Source organism: Camelus dromedarius, chromosome 1 (assembly GCF_036321535.1).
Source record: "Camelus dromedarius isolate mCamDro1 chromosome 1, mCamDro1.pat, whole genome shotgun sequence".
NCBI lineage: Eukaryota > Metazoa > Chordata > Mammalia > Artiodactyla > Camelidae > Camelus > Camelus dromedarius.
The window spans coordinates 51,567,451-51,588,630 of NC_087436.1; the positions used below are offsets into that span (position 1 = coordinate 51,567,451).

At 34.6% G+C, this 21,180-nt stretch overlaps 1 protein-coding gene across 4 annotated transcripts in view; it reads right to left on the reverse strand.

Annotated features, from left to right (window-relative positions):
* BANK1 (B cell scaffold protein with ankyrin repeats 1) overlaps positions 1–21,180 on the reverse strand; it is a 384,383-nt gene that overhangs the window by 228,815 nt on the left and 134,388 nt on the right. For all 4 annotated transcript variants that reach the window (XM_064484610.1, XM_064484614.1, XM_064484612.1 and 1 more), the window contains one exon: positions 16,523–16,921. In XM_064484610.1, the coding sequence (XP_064340680.1) occupies positions 16,523–16,921 (399 nt within the window). The remainder of the gene's footprint in view (positions 1–16,522; positions 16,922–21,180) is intronic.

Here is a 21,180-nt window from a genome sequence, read left to right on the forward strand (position 1 = left end):
ACTGTTAGAATTAATTATTGTCTAAATTAGTGGACAATCAATGTAGGTGTTTTAAATCATGCTGCTAATTCATTAAAATATTTTACATAATATATGATTTTGAGCAGTCTTGTCAGCTGCTCAAAGGCATTTTGACTTTATTCTGTGAGCAATTTAGACCCCATCAGCAAACATGAGTTTTAGAAAGAGAGCGAGAAGACAGGCCGCCAGCAGCAGATAGTAAAAGGGAAGAGCATGATCCAGGCCAACGGGGATGGGGAATGGGCAAGTAGAGATAGTTCTAGGGCAGAGAAATTCATTCCATGTGGGAGAAAGAGAGGGTTCTGTGATAGTGCTCGGGCGCTAGGAGTAGCAGTGATGCTTTTAATAGGGCTAATTTTTTTTTTTTTTTTTTTTTTGGTGAAAAAAGAAGAAACTACTGTTTTAGCAAATCTGAAGGTGGAACATACATAAACAATATGAAGTCTAGGGGGAAAAATGCAGACTAGAACAGTGATTCAGAGGGTCCATGAGGTCAAAACAATTTTCATAATAATACTACGATGTAATCTGACTATGATGGTGCAAAAGTAATGGAAAAGCAACCATGGCCTAAGCATGACTAATAAAGGTCATGGCACCAAATTATGCTGTTAACCACCATACACTTGTGCTTAAAGTAAGTGTTAATTTTGTATATAAAAAAAACCACAATAAGATACCACTGCAAAACCATTAGGATGGCTGAAATTGAAAAGACTGACCAAGTGTTGGTGAGGGTGGGGAGCAACGGGAACTCTCAACACTGCTGGTGGGAAAATAAAATGGTATAACCACTTTGGAAAATAGTCGTGTAGTTTGTCCCACTATGACTGATGACATCAAGCATCTTTTTCACGTTTTTACTTGCAATTTGAATATCTTCTTTGGTGAAGTGCCTATTTAAATCTTTCACTCAGTTTTGTCATTGCATTTTTTACCTTTTTATTGTGTTTTGAGATTTCTCTCTCTATATATACTGTATACAAGTCCTTTATAATTGACTTTTCTACTGATCATGTGTGAAATTTGCCTTCTTCCTTGCATGCTGGGTAATTTTTGATTTGCTATTGGACATTACAAACTTCATCTTCCTTGGGTGCTGTATAGTTACACTTCAGCTTTGTTCTGAGCGAAGCAATGTTGTTTGAAAACAGTTTGATCTCTTTAAGGCTTGCTTTTAAATTTTGTTAGGCATGACTGGAACAGACTTTTGTTTAGGGCTGATTTTGCCACCACTAGCCAGGCAATACCTCGCTAAGTGTCCTCCCTGATGTTTCTCAGATTATAAGGTTTTTCTACTCTTGCTGGTGGAAACACAAGCTATTCCCAGCTCAGAGTGAGCTCCTGAGATGTTCTTTTGCTCCCTCAGGATGGTTCTTTCTTTAGTCTCGAGTAGTTTTCTTTCAGGCGTGTGGTGATTTGTATTCAGCTGGAGATTCTAGCAATCCCCTGCAGCTCTCCATAGCTCCTCTCCATGAAGTTCTCTCCACTTCAGTACTCTGCCTCGTGGACTCAAGTTGCCTCAGCCTGCCTGTACCCCCACCTCCATCTCCTGAACTCTGGGAAACCAGTGACTCAACCTGGCTTACTCCTTCCCCTCCTGTGGCCTGGAAACTCTCCAGGACATAAGCCGGGGCAATTACAGGACTCATCTTACAGTTTCCCCTCTCTTGGGGATGATGTTCCTGAATGGCCTCATGTCCAATATCTGAAAATGGTTGTTTCATATATGCTTTGTACATTTTATTTAGCTGTACTCGATCCTAATTACTCTATCTGGCAAGAAAAGAAAGACCAGTATATATGTCTTTTTAATATTCTATGTGGCCAAAGGCATACTGCACTTCTGCAGCCTGTTGAAGTTCAGTAGTTATCTCAAGGAAAAGGAGCTGTGCAATTATTTGATTTGCTGCTGAGAAAGTCATTAGGCTCCCTCCTCTGCTCCCCTCTTGAAACAGGCTATATTTGAAAGAACAACTAATAGACAACCCATGTTTAGGTTATTCAGACATGACTACCAGCAGACATTTTCTTGAAAGTGAATAAAGTGAACCTGCAACTTCAAGGAAAGCTTATCGACAATATTTGTTGGCAATGAGAAAATTTGTACTTTGAGCAAAAAATAGAACTTTAAGAAAACTTGTATCCATACCATGAGCTTGAGAGCTTCTCAATTCTTAATACTTTCTGATTAGATCACTAGTGATATAAATGAGTATGATTCGAGGATGCTGTATAATGAAATATGTCAATATGTCAATACTTTGAAGTTCTGCATCTAAGTGAATCAATATTTTCCACGTGACCACTGTATGATGTTACAGAATCCTGCATTGGTAGAACAGTCATTTAAAGTGCAAGACAGGCCAAAGAAGTGTAATTTAACACAGCACAAGAAGTTCATTGATAAGATTTTTAGATTCTACATTGCAACAAAGCTTTAAGAAATTAGCACTTGTCAAGTCTGAATGTAGTATTAAAAAATACTCCTCTCTTTCTAACTACATATCAGAGTGAGACCATTTTGTTCATGTACAACATGTTGCCGAAGCCAATATGAGAATCTAACTGACTTCTATTAAACCAGACATTAAAGAGTTTTGCAAAAATGTAAAGCAATGCTGCCTCTCTCACTAATTAATTTTTGTTTTTGAAAATATAGCCCTTTTACATAGAAATATGTTATTTGTGGTAACATGTAATGAATTTATTATTTTAAATGAATTAATATTTTAATTCTACATTTTAATTTCTGACATAATAAAAATCAATAAATATAACTGACATAAACAAAAGCTCTTTGAGTTCTCAAAAACTTTTAAGAATATAAAGTTTCTTGAGAAGAAAATGTTTAAGAACTTCTAGCTTAGAATTATATAGATATAAATATAGATACAGAGCTGAGAGGAAATGTCTTAAGCCACATTTTGGGAGAACAAAACTCGCCAAGGACAGAAACCCTCACCTTCCTACTGTCCCTCAAATGTCTTTATGTCCAATTCGTCCTTAAGATGTGTTTATTTTATCCTTAAGCATCGTTCTAATTCATCCGCTAGAATCCATCTCCCCATTAATTCCTTAATTCAGGCCCTCATCATTTCTCTTCCATACCATTGCAATATCGTCTTGTCCAGTCATTGTAGCCATTAACTGTATACCACACTGTCACAACAATCCTTCTAAAACCCTTGTCTGGCTATATCTGATCCACATTTGAAAGGTATTTGAAAACAGTGCCTTGCAGTTAAAAATCAAGCTCCACAGAAGCATGAAAGGCCATTCAGATTGCCTCTAGCTCAGGTATCTCTCCAGCCTTGTTATACAAGAATACCTACACATGAGTTATTGTCATTCGGAGCTATGTGGAATTTTCTCAGTGAAATAGATTTGCTCTAGCCTCAGCGTATTTGTCCATGTTGTTACATACTCCCCAAATGGAAGAGTTTAAATAAATGAAAACAACTAATTGGGCTTTTCTAGAGTCATTTTTATCATCCTATATTTATGAGTAACAGACATGATTATAAATGTGACCAGACAAGTGTTACTGAAAGGTTTTCTTTCTAATCTGGTAAACAATTATGCAACAATAGGATTGATCAGAAATGATCTGAATGGGATGTTTAAATGGCTGAAAAACAATCACCTTGTATAAGGTTTACAGTTTCTGATCAGTGAAATGGACAAAAGATTTAAAGAAAGTTGTAATGGATTTAGGTAATGAACTTCATTGCTACTATTTATGTAACCTTATAATCTAAGAGTTTATGGATTTATCTATGACATTCTTTTTTAGGTATACTTTTTTTTTATAAAATGGCCTCTCCTGTCCCAACCCCTTTATAACTCAATTAAATTGAAGGAGAAAGCATTAGAAGGAAGAACACCCAGTAAAGCCAAAAGTAAATTTTATGCCACATGTTCCCTAGACACATCTGCTCAAAGGCCAGCACACAGAAGAAGCACAGTTACTGGACACAGGCAATGTATTACTGGGAGAGCAGAACAACATGGTTTCACATAAAAGGCCTCCTCAGGGTAGGAATTTGCAAAGGAACCATAATTCAAATGTTTCAATTTAATTAATGTGTCATACCACACTTATTTCTAATTTGCTATTATTATAAACATAAATCAGTAAGTTTCCTTAAACCATAAAGTCCACTATAAAAAAATTAATCTTTTCTTGACATATCTCTGAATTCAACCACCTAATGTAGTGCCATGCATGTAAATAAACTTGAAAATTAATTTAATCACATCTTTTCTATTATGATATACACCTACTTATTATCTTTGATGACCAACAGATGATGGGAAAAGTAGAACACAGGCATCATTTATTAAAATAGTTTTTTTCTTTTCAGTTAAAGAATCCCATATGGTTTATTTTGAAAATTGATTAAATCTCTACTGTTTCTAATAAATCCCTGTCTCACATATTTCAGTATAACTTTGTTTCACTGATATTTTTTAAAAGAATTTTTATTGGCAACATATTAGAATCGCTAAAAAATTTTTTTCTCCTAAATTGGAATGTCTAAAAATTTCACACTATCAATCCACTAAAGCTTTATGGTTGCTTTATTTCATGGGTGAATTTTGACAATGAAAATGAAACATGTAAAGGTAAACCAGAGCCAAAAGGCAGTTTTAGATGTTTGGCAAAGGCTCCTGGAGGCCATGTCTCAAGATGCATGCCAGAAATCTTAGTAAATTGAAAGTTCTAATTTTTTACAGTCCTTGTTTTACTTGTAACTGATAATTCTTTCCAATTTAAAAAAGTGTTTCTAGTAATCTGTTAACAGAAGTAGAACAGATTAGAGATTAAGACTTATCAGTTCCTGTATACTGAACCTAAAACACTATAAAGGATAATATTAATAATAACAATACTCTTCCATTCATGAATTACTGAAGGTAGCATAAGAAAATTTCTCAGAGGCTAAAACAATAAATAGGCACAAATCCATAATGTTAAGGGAATACAGTGGAACCCACATTTGCTCTGAGTTTTCCTGCCAGTCCCTGTGGTACTGGGTTTTTAGGAGCATCGCATTCACTGGAGAGGAGACAAAGTCAGGATGTGAGCAAAGTGAGAGATCAGACCAAAAATCTTCTTATCAATTGGGACACTCAAAGCTTCAAAACTTGTTTTTCTTTCTCAGCCTTGACTCTGGGTGGAATAGGAAAGTAGAAAGACTGCTTCCAGAAATCTCCTAAACTAAGAGCATTCATGTTGAGTTTAGGACCTGGATAGATTCTACCTTAAAAACTGCCAGAAAACTGCAGGCCAAAAATTTAGTTTAAAGTGGTCCCAGGTGGAAATTCAAGTTCCTGGCAGAAACAGACCTAAATCTTTTCTTTAGCAAAATACGTTAAAATCAAGCCTCAAAGGATTTATACAGATAAAGTTCCATGTTCCATCAATTACAATGAAAAAAATACTTAAAAGAACAAAAGCCTTGGAGAACCAGGCCAGCAATCCACGTATGACTATTTTTAGAAAAAGAATATAAATAAGTGTTAATATAATGAAAGGAATTTACAGAAGAGAATGAGGTTGTGAAGAAATCAAAGACTATTAAGATGCACTAGGCTTTGATCAAATACCCAAACTGAGCTCTAAGAAGTGAAAAATGTTATGGCATGTAATAACTGAAATTAAAACCTCCATAAAGATTGTCAGAGGCAGATGAGAAGCAGCTGAAGAATCTGTCATCCAAAAGATAAATCTGAAGAAATTAAGTACAACGAAGCAAGAGGAACAAAGGGAGGGCAGATGGGAAAGGGTGGTTTAGAGACACACAGGGAGAATGAGAAGTCATACATGCGCTTAATCGGGTGCAGGAGGTACCTGGAGGAATGGAGAAGAGGGAAGATGTAAAGGCTGAACGTTTTTCAGATTATGAAAAGACATGGAATCTCAAATCTAAAAAACTCAAATAATTACATATGGGATAAGTTAAAAAGTTAAATATCTAGACACATTGCTATAAAACTGAAGAAACTCAAATACAGCAAGATCTTAAGAGCTGGCTATTGAGAAAAATAGATTGCCTATAGATGAGTGGTTGCTAGATAACCAGCTTCTCAGCAGCAACACTGATGTGAGAAGAGAGTAGAACAGTATTCTCAAGAACTGAGAGAAAATAGCTGAACTTTTATATCTAGTGAGACTATCTTCAATAATGATGCAAATCTGACATTTTTGCAGAAATTGAAATTGTGATAGTTTATTACTAACAGAGCTCATCAAGGACAATTTTTAAAGATATGCTTCTTGGGGAAAAAAAAATGATCCCAGGAAGAGAGTTTTAGATGAAAGGAAAAAATGGCATACAAATAAAATTGTAAATAGGTGGTTTAAGTTAAACAAATAATGATTCTATAAACATAAAAAATGTGAAAAAAACCTAAAAAATAATAATTATCCTGAAAAGTTGGAAAAAGAGGTGATTTTACAGTTAAAGCATTACAAATGGCATTTTCATTTTTCAGTGGAAAGGGTAGATAATAATTAAAGATAATAGTTAGTAATTAAAGATAATTTTTAGTAAGTTAGTTGCTAAGCATATATCTTGAGATTTCTAGAATATCACTAAAAGAATAAAGTAGCATGCAAATGGAATAAGGAGGAATTCAATCCCAAAAAAGGCAAAAAAAAAAAAGAAAGAAAAAAGAAACAAGAAAAAATGGAACAAACAGCAATAAATAAGATGGAAGAATTGAACCCATATGCATCGGGTATCACAATCAATACAAATTGCTTAAATTATACATTAAAATATTAAGATTCTGAGACTGAATTTTTAAAATCCACTTATGTACCATTTATAAAATATACACCTAATAAACAAAGACAGAACAAAGATAAAAAGATAGCTCAAAATAAGACTATAAAAAGCTATAACATATAGATAACAGGCTTGGTCTAATGGCCATAAATAATGATGCATTCCAAATACAGAGATAAGTGTTCTTTTCAAGCACACATGGAATATTTTAAAAATCAATCAAATACCAAGCCATAAATTGAACTCAGTAAATTTCAAACTACCTGAATAATAGACCACAATTCTCTGACCACACAACAAAATTTAGAAGTGAATGACAAAAAGATAAATTAAAGCCCATACTCCTGTTTATTTGTAATACTTAAGAAGAAATCAAAATAAAAGTAGAAAATAAATGGAACTGAATAATAATGAAAAGTGTTGTAAGAGCTTATTGGATATAGATAAAGAATTACTTGGCAAGAAATTATAGTCTTAAATATTTACCAAAGAAAGGAAAAACAGAAGGGTTAGATAAATCCATGAGCTAAGCATTTTAAAAATTGAAATAAAGTATAAAGAAAGAAATATTAAATAAAGCATAAAATAACTAAAATAGAAAAATATATGATAGAAAAATTTCTTTAATTTAAAAGACTGTCTTTTGAAAGGACAAATAAAATTGACAAACTTCTGAGAAGGTTAACATATAAAACAAAAGGAGACAAATAAATTATCTTAGAAATAAAGAGAGCAGACATTATGTAGAGCAGACATTAAAAATAAAGAAATGTTATAAACAATTTTATAAAGGTAAATTTGAAAACAAAATCAGCAAATTTCTAGAAAAACAAAATAACAAAAATTACTCAAACAGAAAACCTGAATGATTCCAAAACTCTTAAATAATTCAATTGAAACATTCAAAGAACAGGTAATTAATTCACAATGGATAAAATAATCTGGAGTCCAACTTCACATTGCACACAGAATTAATTCCAGATGGATGTCCTATGTAATGAGAAAGTTAAAAGTTTCAAATTTTAGAAGATATCTGTAAGACCTAAGAGGCAAAGACTTCTAGGATATAACAAGTAGTAAGCTAAAAGAAAACTATTGATACACTTAACTATATTAAGAGCTTGTTTATCAAAACTATTAAAAAGGAAGTTAAAAATTTAAGCCCCAAACTCAAACTCTGAGAAGATATTTATAAACTACATAACTAAATATTTTTAAATTATTCAATAAATGAAAAGACAAAGTGAGTAAAAGACATGAGGAAGCATGTTATAGAACAAAACTGGAGACTGAAATATATGAATATATAAATGTGCAACTATATGAGAAAACGCTCATTAGCAATCAAGAAAATGTAAGTTATATCTACGAGAAAATATACTTTCACATCCACTAAACCGAAAACTAAAAATTCTGAGGGTACCAAGTATTGAAGAGAATGGGAAGCATTGAGGACTCATACAAGAAGCAATTCCATACAACTGCGTTGAGGAGACAATTTGCATTAAATTTACATGCACAAATCCTATGACTGCAATCTTTTTCCTGGACCTATGCCCCCAAACTAACACTTGTGCACCAGCAGAGTCATGCAAAAAGTATTCCTAACATTTGTAACTGCGTTAATTGAACAAAACCAAAACTAATGACCTCTGTAAATAGTCACAATTTATGTGGATAATAAAATGGATAGATAAATTGAGGAGCATTCCAACTATTTCAAACAACAAAGGAGAGATGCTAATTTCAAATGGGCAAAGCCACCATTTCTACTTCTTTGAGCAATACTTAATTATCTATTAATAAACATTTTACTTATGAGACAGTCTAGACCAGTGGTTCTTAAACTTCAGAATGCACCAGCCACAGGGGAACTCATTTAATGTTTCTTTCCATGGCCTCTGCTACTCTTCCTCCTTCACAAGTCACTATCAGAGACTGTATTCAGTGAAACTAGGGGGAGCCAGGGCTCTGAGGTTCTGGCCAACCCCCTCCCCACTATTCTGAACAGAATGATGGAGATGGACAGAGACCCACCCGGTGAATAATGATGGGCATTTATTCCTCTTCTTCTTCCTAGTACATAAGGTTGGAGCAATGTAAGAGGGCTCCCTTAATGAAACAATTAGACAAGACTTTCTTTACTTCATAAAACGAGTAAATTTAATTTAACATTTGTAAGTTCTGACCAAGAAAAAAAAACTTTCAATTTTGAAAACTGCGAACTTAAACCAGGAGGAGTGATTCTAATTCATTCACCTTATTTATTAGAGAAAGCCCAAACACATCAAATTGTGAAAATGAACAACTAAAACCACTAGAAAATAGAATTTCCACCTGCTTTTAACATGTATATCCTTTTGTCTATATTCACCACATCCAGCTTGTGAGAAAACAAGCCATTACCTGGTAAGTTACCAGAAATAGAAACAGCACTTCTCTCCAGTCTCCTCCTTTCTACTCTGTGCAGGCATTGTTTTCTGAGCGGGGGTCCAAAGCCTCAGGCCCTCACCTGATGATTGCCCTGGGCCCACCAAAGGAGTAGGTGTAAATCCAAAAATAAATGAATCTGTTCTTTGTTATCAGCCTTAGTGACAAATCAATTCTCTTCCTATTTCTTCCTACTTCAATTCCCACCTGTTTTCTGTTTCCTGAACTCTAACCTCTCCTAGTTTGGGAGGTTTTGTTTGTTCGTTCGTTTTATTTAGGTTTTTGGTTTTTTTTTTTTACTGTTTACTTGATATTTGACTCACTACTTTCCTTGACACTCTTTCAACCTTGAGCTTTCCATCCACCACTTTGATTTCTCCTTCTTGCTCAATCAATCACACCTTGACCTCTATTTGCAGTCCTAGGGTACCTGTCTCTCCTTCTGCATCTCTCCGCAACTCTCAGATACTTCTTCCCCTCTCCTCCTCCTCCCCAACTTCCCCTCTCCTCTTTTGTCCTTCCTCCCTCCTTCTTCGCTTCTCCCTCCCTTCCTCCCTCCCTTCCTTCTTTTCTTCCTTCCTCTCATTTTATGTATAGACAGGAAAGTAATAAAACTAGCTTAAGTTTATTGAGCACAGATTCTTTGCCAGGAATTCTTGTAAGTGTACACTCTTTAAATGTATTAAAAGCTTAATCATCACAGTAATATCAGATGGAAAGTATTCCTAATTAAGTCAGTGCTTTGCTATGCCTACCAGTCTGGGCTCAGAAGCAAGTAACAGGGTTTCTGTAGGAAAATATACTTATTTAACACTTGTTTAATTGAAAAAAAAGTTCCCCTTTTAAAAATTCATCTTATGCAGGAAATTTGGGGGAGAAACTCATACAAGATTATGATACCTAATCATTATCGAATGTTTTTGAACCACTCGATTTTTCTAAGAAACACAATATATACAATAGGCAACAAGCCAGAGTAGAAGACATAAGACATGGTACTTGACATAAAGGGCTACAACATTACATAGAATAAAAAATAAGTAAACAGTACAGAGTGAACATGAGTTCTCGTGCCAGATGACCCCGGCCCCATCCAACAGAATGAATGGCAGTAAAATGCTATATTATTACATACAAAACAGACATTTGGAGGCTCCATGAATGCCAACAAAAGGATAATTCGGTCTAACTTCATGGTGCATACACTGAACTATGTCCTCCTTCAAAAGCCATAACCTCTCAAAGACACAAAACTATCAGCACATAACACAAGAATGTGTTCTCTGTAGTTCTCTTAGAACTACAGATATGTGTAGGAGATGACTCAGGATATTTAACTAATAATCATACACACACACACATAGACATACATTCATGTTTTCTCTCTCTTTGTTGGTGTTCTGTGTTCATCCTTTCTTCCCTTGAGTTCAGTGAGCATCTTTATGACCAAAACTTTGAGCTCATTATCAGATAGATTGCCTCTCTTCTTTCATTTATATAATTTTCTGAAATTTGTCTTGTTTTTTTGATTAGAACACTCTCCTCTGTTTCTTCATTTTGCCGAATTATCTGTGTTTCTGCATATTAGGTAAACCAGCTCTCTCTCCAAGTCTTGAAGGAGTAGCCTTATTGAGAAAATGTCCTGTGGGTCTCAGAAGCATAATTCTGCTTAGTCACGAGAGCCAGGTGCTCAAGGGGTGTCCCCCTGGGGGCACATGGACTTTGTGAAACTTCCTGTTGTGGCTGCGCCACGTTGCTACAGCACACTGGTGAGCAGGGCTGGCCCCGGCCTGGCTTCAAGGTCCATCCGAGGTGTGACTCTCAGCAGGGCCTGCCCACTGGTGGTAACAGGTTAGAGGAAGAATTTTTAAATGGCACCTGCCAGTGTCAGCATTAGGAAGGTAGCCTGAGATGGCACACACACACACACAAAAAGCCCCTGCCAGTCTCTTAGTCTCTGGGGAGAATCCCAACTTGTCCTTGCCTCTCTGGCAGATGTTTCAGATTCTTCAAGATTAGTAAATGGGTCCCCTACACCTATGGGCCATGTGCTTTTCAATCTGGTATTTTTGGACTGGTTTTCATGCTGAGTGAGATGTGTGCAAGCCTTTTATGAGTGGGTTTTCTGTTTCCTACAGTTTTTTTGGACATAGTCCAAAAATTCTTAGGGAATTATTCCATATATATAGTTGTAGATTTGTTTGCTCCATGAGAAGACATAAATTTAGGATCTTCTTACATTGCCATCTTGAACCCTCCCAAATTTCAGGTTATGTAGTCTTGGCAAGAATACCACAGTAAACCTTTTCATTATTAATAAAGTGAAAACCCAACTGTACCAATAAACATCTATAAATCTGCACTTAAAAACACAATTTGTACTCTTCTGTTCTCTTTCTGGATGTTTATAATACTGAAATATTTTAGAAAGAAAGTTACCAGCATTACATTTTTGAAACAGAAAGTAATGAGGAGAAGAAAATAAATTCTCAAAAAATAATCATGAAGAATATAATGAGACATAAGTAAAGAATAATAAAAACTTCATAGAGCTAGAGATGAGAATATTTTCAAGCAGAAAGGATCTGAAATGAATTAATTGATAGAGCAGCTTTTCAACTGACCTTGCAGGATGCCTGGGATTTCAACTGAAAACATGGGGAAAAGTATTCCACATAAAGGAGGCAGCATAAGAACAATGATATTAAGGAAGAAACGGGAGACTGTGTTCAATGGGAGGTAATGCAATTAACTTAGTGTACAGCACATGCCCACACTAATGGTAATGACAGAAATGGCCTGGACATCTATGCTGGAGTTGAAAGGTCATGTAACAAGAATGGACTTCATTTGAAAGGCCATGAGACCTCACTGACCAGCAAACCAGAGCTCTTACAGCATTATATAGCTCAGATGGAAGGTAGAAAAACAAATGCTTCTGTGCGGTTTGTTTCTATGCATTGTGTTGTCATTTTTCTTGTTTTGTTTTTCCAACAGCTCTACTATTCTATTGCTGTTCTTAATTTAAGACTTCTTATTTTAGGTTTAATGAAGCTAAAAATTTGAAATCCTTGGTTTGGTAATACAAAAACAAAATGTAAATGTTAAGGTTTTAATGAAAGAATTAGTAGCTTTCCTACTGCCATTATAGCTACAATTTGATAATAAAGAAGTATGATAAATATGAAATAAATGTGAATGTTACTATTTTCATATAAATATAAATTATGATAAAATAAAGCTTGGAGAGAGCTGACGCAACTGTTGAGAGCAAACCAGAGTGCTTAAAAGGGTCCAATGGCAAAATATATAAAAAGAAAGAGAAAGGGAGGCAGGAGACCTAGTAGATGTGCCATGATCATTGAAACTGGTACACATATTTTTAAGGGGAGGATTTATAAGCAACAAAATGCACAGTGGTAACACTCATAAATGTTAGTTGATTATATACAGATTTGAGATCAGACAGTTTGCATTACATATAAACAATGCTCTACGAAATCTATACATGTGAAAAGACTAGAAGGAGAAAATGAAGATCCAAAATTAAAGACATAAATAGAAGACAGAAAAAGGAAGACATACGGTCAAATTGATTACACTGCACACATAAAGGTGGAAAACACATGCAGGCTTGTATTCCTCCCAGTTTGGGAATTAAGGAGACAGGAGATTTGGCTTTCTTAATTACTTAAAAGGAAATAAAATACTCATATTAGACATGAATTACTGTATCTTTTTCATCCTTTTTAACATTGAAAAGTTTTTTCTAGAGCTTTGATTAATTATAAAATATCTTTCTCTTTCATTAAATTTTATCAGATTTCCTCTGATTTGTCTTTCTTATATGAATATACTAGAATATTCAATTATTTCCATGATTTTTCTGGCATTTTTATTATTCTCTTTATCATATAATGTTCCTGAATAATAAATTTCCTTTTTTCCTTGTATAATTTCTCTTCGGGATAGAAGGGAAGTAGAAAAAGTACAGTAAAAATTGAATTCCACATCTTTTATCCTATTTTTCCCATTAAAAAAAAAAAAAGACTTCATGTATTCAACATAAAATGGTACTATGAAACAAAATAACATAGCAGAACATTTAAGCTGTTTATTAAAACAAGTTATTATTGCATTGACCACAGCAATTAATACCAATTTTGTCAAGGGACACAATCCATACATAAAAATTACTGTAGGCATGGTTTGCAAATTGGTCATAGATCTACATTCTGGTTGCATCTTGTAGTTCAGACAAATTTATCATCTTTGAATGTCTTTTTCCATGCAGCATTGTTATATTTTCTACTTGGTAGGTGCATGTAAGTTACTATAAGAAATTAGAATCTAAAAATTGAATGCAGGAAGATGAGAGCTAGTAGTGTCTTCAAAATAGTCCTATGTTGTCCATAAGACATAAGCTTATCTCCTATCAAATATCAATAGGAATATTATATGAAGATATAGTAGAACTACTGACATAGCCACCCAAAGGTACTCATCATAAAACAAAACAACTAAAAGGCATTTCCTCAATATTTTTACACAATAGTGACATCATAATTTAAGTGGCCAAAACAATTTGAGTTCTTCAAGGACATAAAAATGATGGATGTGGAGAAATACTCAAAATTTTGCCATGAATTTTTAGTGTTCCTCTGTCTCAGGAGACAATTAACATAAAATTACTTGTACTTTATATGCATTTTATTGTAATTTTTTCATAATTCCCAATATTTTTCCTTTTCAACCAAAAAAACTTTGTGTTCTTGGGGAATGCCAAACAGAAATAAAATTAAAAATAACAGAGATTGTTAGAAACTTGAGGACTGCCAGTTTGAAAATTATAGTGTAGAGTCAACATTTCCCCTTTTTTATTCCTATAAATTATCCCAAAACATAGAGAATGAGGAAGTTATGCAAATGCCCTATTTACTGAAAATAATAAACGGTGAATTCTTAGACCTCCAGGTCAACAGAATGGTTCCAAAATCAGATCTCAAAAAGAGCTGACAAAGAGCTTCCTCTAAGTCTAGGCCGTGACATGATACAATGGTTTCAGACAGAATCATCTGTGGAAGTGGTTTGGTTCCAAAAAGCAGAAAACATGAAGCTAAATGGGGGAACTATACAGAATAGATATATTTGTAGAAAGCAGCCTAGATCTATGAAAACAGAAAAATAAAGTCTTTCATTGTTGGTGGCATGGGGGTGGTGAGGGAGACAGAACAGAACAAAAAACCCATACTGCCTATCTCCATTGGCTAGGCCAAGAAAATCTCACTTTGTTCAGTGATAAAAAAGAGAAATTGGACCAGCACAGGATCTGTATAAAGAGACTATGAGAGAGAGAGAGAGAGAGAATTGCACATAAAGAATCACATACTAAAAACATACTGCCATTAAAAAAGTGGAAAATTGTGACCATACATTTCTCCATGAAATTTAAAAATGTAATGAATAGCAATTACCTTTCTGAAGCAATTACACAGTGCAGAAATCCAAGGTGTCATGGAGAGGTTAGCAACATAAGAACAAGAGATGAATTATAAGCTTCCAGTGCTCAAATGGTAAAAGAAACAAAAAAAGTAAAAGCAACATGAAGAAATTTGAAATAATACAGGAGGAGAGTACTGAAAGTATAAGAAAGTAACAAGGATTGAAACGAAAAATGCAAGCTAAGTAACGGATATTAATAAAGAATCAAAAAGAATGAGAGAGAAATTGTAATGTATATTATGGACAAAATAAGTCCAACGTACATATAAACGGAATCTCTGAAAAAGAAAACAATAATAGCAAGATAGAGCGAATATTTAAAGATGTAAGTCAAGAAATTGTTCCTGAAATAAAAGAAGACTTGAACCTACATCTTGGGGAAAAGATCCTCCCCCCAAAAAAGAAAAAGGAACAAAAGCAATAAACAAACACAAAAAGTAACCATGTCCCTGGGCAAAACAGTGCAGAACAGTCAGCACAAGGAAACACTATGGCGAAGTCACTAGACTTCAAATATAAAGAGAGCTGTTGATGTGCCGTGAGTCCCACCATCACCCGCCCAGGGATACCTGAGGGACATCACCATCCTCAAGCATAGGGACAAGGGCTTCCTGCAAACCCTTTGGGACTGACAGGTGCTCTCTGGTTTTACAGAACACCAAGATTCGTGCTCGACTCGTGTTTGGAAATGACTAAAGGCAAGAGGCTGTGGTGCACTGCTGCTCTGAGGGCAGGGCCATGGTGTCTATATTAGGAATGGCTTGTGTGCCCAGAGTTTGTCAGAGCAAAAGAAAAATGAATTATTTTGCAGACAGATGTGGGCCAGGTGGGAGAAAGGGCCGGCAGGGAGATTCTCAGTGATTTTGATCAAGATAGACACATGAAGAAGCCATAGAAAAGAAAAGTAAGAATCTATATGGGGCTGACCACCACAGCTAGGAGCTTGGAGGAGGGGAAACATGTGTCTCAGTAGGGAACTGAGATGAGATATCCCCAGGGAATGAGGAGATTTCTAAGGAGTCCAGAAATATGCTCCAAGGAAAAGAGCCTACACTTAATATCTGATATGGCCAATAGAAAGCAAGAACCCTACCACTTCTCTGTAGGAGAAGAAACCATAGCTGGAACACTGGAACTTAAAAGTAAAATATAAATTGAGAAAATCAGGAAAGCAGCTGACCACAGCAGCCCTCCCACACCAAGGCTGCAGCACTGGGGGAGAGAGAAGCTTTAGCGCTACTAAGCTTCAGTGTTTCGAATATTACGTGAAACTGTAATTAATTAATGGATGGGTCCTTGGGTTCCACCCTTTAATGAAATGCCTATACGATTAAAACTAAATCTGTTATTTAAAGTTAATAAAAGTAACAGTATTTCAGTTCTACAACACTAACCCAGACCTTCAAACCTTGGACTACTACTGACTGGTACCAATACTAGGACAGACAATATTAACTCAAGCCTCACTAGTTAACTAAGAAATCAGCTTCCAGAACCAAAGTGATATATAGCCTAGCATACCATACTTGTTCTACCAAGCATAATCTCATACAAGCTACCCTAAGGAAAATGCTTATAAACCATTTTTGAATAATCAATAAGCCTTGATTGGAATATAGCTAAACATTAATAACCTCTATGCATTTTGAGGAAAGAGTAACATACTATTAAATAAAGTTGGCTTTCATTTTTCTTTTTTTCTAATCCTAACATCGGATATTCATAAATTCAAAAAAAAAAAAAAACCAAGTAAGATGATTTGGCAACACTACCTCTGAATATGACACTCTCGATTACAGAGATGTAGTCTTCAGGCTCCTGCTCAGTTGAGATCTCCCATCTGCTTCCAGAGATATTTAATAATTTGTAGAGCTGATCTGAACTCTTCACCCCACACAGCAGAGTAACCACACTTTCTGGTGAAAGAAGTATGTTTTCCAGAAACTGACACTTCGTCGGAGTCAGGTTTTCAAGCAGGCTGTTTGATAATATCAAAAGTTTACATTTGTAAGAGTTTAAATTCAGCAATTCCAAATCTGGAGGAGAATAATTCTCCAAGCGATGTAACAGGATGGCTTCCCTTTTCACAACACATAAAAAAACTTCCCTCAAGTACAAAGCCCATTCTTCAGCATCTTCTTCATATACCATGATGATGTCTTTTGTGTTTTCTGGAAAAGAGAAAGTTAATGTATTAGTTTTCTTATATCTGACATGCTAATAGCAGGTTATATTATTATTTCTCAAAGAATTAAATGTACTCTTTAAGGAATATATTAATTTGCTTATACCACAGACCAATAATATAATTCACATTATCCCCAACATAATCCTATGGGATTAAAGTAATCCTTCAGATGCAGCGCAGAGTTCACGCTGTACTCACTGCACAAATGTGGCTCTAGGAAGTGTAATAGAAATAAATGAGAGGCCTCGAGACAGAATGGAAAGAATATTCTGTGGGATTAGGGATGTTGGGTTGGCAGACATGACTTTGCCAGTAACCACAAAATTTTACCTAGATTATGCCACTTAATTCCTTTCAGTCACTGTTTCTTCACCTATGAAATGAAGTTAAAAAAAAAAAAATAAGCCCTACCTAATGAATCGTGTTATCCTAAGAAGAATTAAGAGAAATTACATTAAAGGATTTAAAAATCCTTCTTCCAGCTAAAGATGGGTACATCAAGACAGATTATAGAATTCCCATGCCCAGAAAACTAACAAAGTAAACATTTAAAAAAGAGAATAATTCAACAGCAAAAAAAACAAATAAAGGGGATACTATCTCATGTCATAAACTAAAAAGTTGATGCTGAAGAAATAAACAGAAGGTTCTAGGGAGGCAGCACTAATCCTAAATCTATCTCCCACCCTAGAACTAGTACTGATGAAGAAACTTATAAATCACCAAAACCACCAGGGTGGTCATAAATGTCTTCCCCACTGGAAAGTGATCGGGGGCGTCTGCAAAAGCAGGAAAGGCTTAACCTCCCAAATGAACCAGGGCTCAAAGCTGAGACAGGAAAGCCAGTCAAATTGCACAGGAACTCAAGCACATACCTGGGCAGAGGAGAGGGGCCTTGCAGACAACAAGGTCTCATCTGGGACTCAGACCCATGACCTCCAACCAGAGAGTCACACTGACAGATCTTCCTTCTCCTCCTCTTTTCTCTCAAGCCATAAAAACTAACTAGAATACAGATTTTGTTTCTCAAACTATAGCTTGGGGAGGGGGGGGGGAATTTAAAGTAGCAAATAAGATAGGGAGGGGAATTTAAAGAATAATTTACCCACACAGTATTATGCGAATAGAAACTGAACTTAGAGATTCATCAGCAAGATGAAAGGATCAGCAATACAAATTCACAGTTATGGAAAGAGATGATGGCAAATAGTATTAACAACAATAATATGGTCATCATGACAATGAAAGTAACACAGCATGCAAAGACTAGTAGAAATTATAAGCAGGAAAGAAAAACTCCATAAAAGTCCTTCATGGTATAAAAAAAGAGCATAGGTTAAATAAAACCAGAGTTCAAAGACAAGTTGACCTAATTTTTTAATAAAAAGACTAATTTGAAAAGGTATAAGTAGATAAAGAGACGGGTTGAGAGCCCAAACAATATCATTGCTCAACTAATAAATAAAGTAGAAAAAGCAATGACTAGACTAGAAATAGACATATTTTAATTTCTGGCCTCAAAGAAAAGCTTGATATTTTCACAGTAAATACAAAAAGAGACAACAAAGTTAAAGCAATTGGTGAAAATCTGATGTATCTGGATAAGAGTAAAAAAAGGAAAATATTCAATTATAAAGATAATCCAAGAACTTGAAGTAAAAGAGAACAAAAGACACATTAAAATATTTCCTATATAAATTTTAAAATACTTAAAATACAGAAGAAAAAGGAATCAACTCTATGGATCAGTGAGGCATAATCACATTCCAAGAAAAAGTCTCAGAGAAAACATCCTGATTAAATTGCCCTTGGTTTAATGATTATAAAACTTCTTCATATAGCTAAGAAAGAAAAGCAAGTCATCCAAGAAAAGAAAAATATTAGGTTGGTCATTGATTTCTTCAGAGCAGTTTCAAGGCCAGATTATAATGAATAATAAGACACTTCTTACAATAATAATTTTATAGTACATTCATACTATAGAATATTACACAGCAATGAAAAAGAATGAATCATTGCTATATGCAACATGGATGAATCCAAAGATGTGATGTTGAGTGAAAGAAGAAAAAGAGTATATACTGAATGATTGTATCTACATGAAGTTCAAAAACAGAAGGAAAAAAAGATCCATGGTGATACAGATGAGAATATTTGGGGGCAAGATTAAGGAATGAAAGCAGATCAAGGGGAGCTTGCTGGGGTACTGAACATATTCTATATCTTGATCTGAGTGTTATACAAAGAAAACATATATAAAATTCTATTCATCTGTATATCTTAGATTGTGTAAGTTACACTGCAATAAAAAGGTAAATTAAAATATCAAAAGAAAAAAAGAATGTTCCAGGGTGGCAGATGTTCAGGAGGCCCAGGGACTTATAATAGATGGATGGAGAATTTGGGGAGGGAGCACTAAGGAAAATAAACTAATAAAGCAATTGAAACATTATAACAAGTATTTGAAAATTTGAGGAAAAATGCTAATAGAAGTTTGACAGTTCTGATAGGAAGTTTTGAAAAAAACATTAAAGATAGGTACATTACAAACTATTACATGTAAAATGCAAAAGAAAGTTAAATTAATTACAGAAAAAACAAAAAAGAAAGCAAGATCATTATACACTCTTTGGATCAATAGTATAAACGTGTAGATAATCATTGTTATGGACTGAAGATTTATGTCCTACCCCAAATTCATATGTTAATATGAACAGTATTACAAGGTGGGCTGATGGGAGGTGACTAGGTCATGAGGGTGGAGCTCTCACGAATGGAATTAATGTCCTTATACAAGAGGCTCCAGAGAGATCCCTGGCCCCTCCTGCTATATGTGAAGACACAGAAAGAAGTCTGTGTCAGTAGTGTGCAACCCGGAAAAGGGACCTCACCAGAATTCCACCTGCTGGAGCTCTGATTTCAGATTGCCAGGTTCCAGAACTGTGAGAAATAAATGTTTGGTGTTTAGGCTACCAAGTCTGTGATATCCTATTGAAGCAGCCTAAACAGATTAAGACAATCATAATAATGTAAAATAGGACTAGTAATTTAGCTGCAAGTTGAGATTTAAATATCCTGGAGAATGACGGAAGTGTCAGATCAAGAGACTGAAATCCAGAAGGAGGGTATAACTCAAAGTGGTAGAACACATGCTTAGCATGCAAGAGGTCCTGGGTTCAATACCCAATACCTCCTCTCAAAAAAAAAAAAAAAAAAAGAGAGAGAGACTGACAATTCTTACCTAGGTTATTCACAGAAAACCAATAGATAATAGTTATAATTAGTAAATTAAGAAATAGTAGTATAAATGTATCTTTTAGAAATATCAACTAGAACAACAAAAAAAATTGAAAGAATGGTAATTCTTAAGGTTCCTATGGGGAAGAGAATTGCATTTGGCAAGAGGAAGAGCAGAGGACTGCTGGTTTTCATTACAGATGTTTTATCACTGTTCAATATGGAAGTGTAACTATGATCAAAATTTAAACAAAGAAAAGTCCAGCCAGCAAATAGAAGAACCAAAGTAAGCAAAATGGAAATGTACACACTTTGGACCAAGAGCACACAGTAAGTGGAATACATGTATGTCTAGATCAAAGACTAAATACCAAGAGGGTTATGATGGCATCACAAAATGCAAATGTTAAAAATCTTGATGAAATAAAAGTAATCATAGAATAGGAAAACTGAGCACTTGGGGAGGAGAAAGTATAAACTACTAATATCATCCTTCACAGAATTCAGTCTTTTAATAATGCCTAAATTTGAACCTTGAATTTAAATAAGTGACTCCATTCTTTTACTACTTTTTTGTATCATCATTAAACTTAGAAAGTATTCTGAGTAAATAAATTCTTATCTGAAAATTAATGTCCTTCCATTTTACTTTATATTAATTTAAAATAACTTAAAGTAAGTTATTATATTTAAAAATAGTACATAGAGTATGTTCTCATTTTAAAATAATCTTGCCCAGATACTCAAAGTACGCAGTAATTCCATTGATTGTTAGCAACAGATGTTTATGAGAGATAAATTTTTGAGAGATGTATGACTTCCTTTTTCTTACTCTTTCAAATCATTTATATTTTTGTAGTAAACTTGTAATACTTTATAAAGAAAAGTAATCATTCTTAAAAATCAGTTTGTAAGGTATTATCATGAGTACAACGAACAAAACACGAAAACACCTGTATTCTACGTTTATCTTTTTTCCTCTGGATATATAACATGTATTTTCCA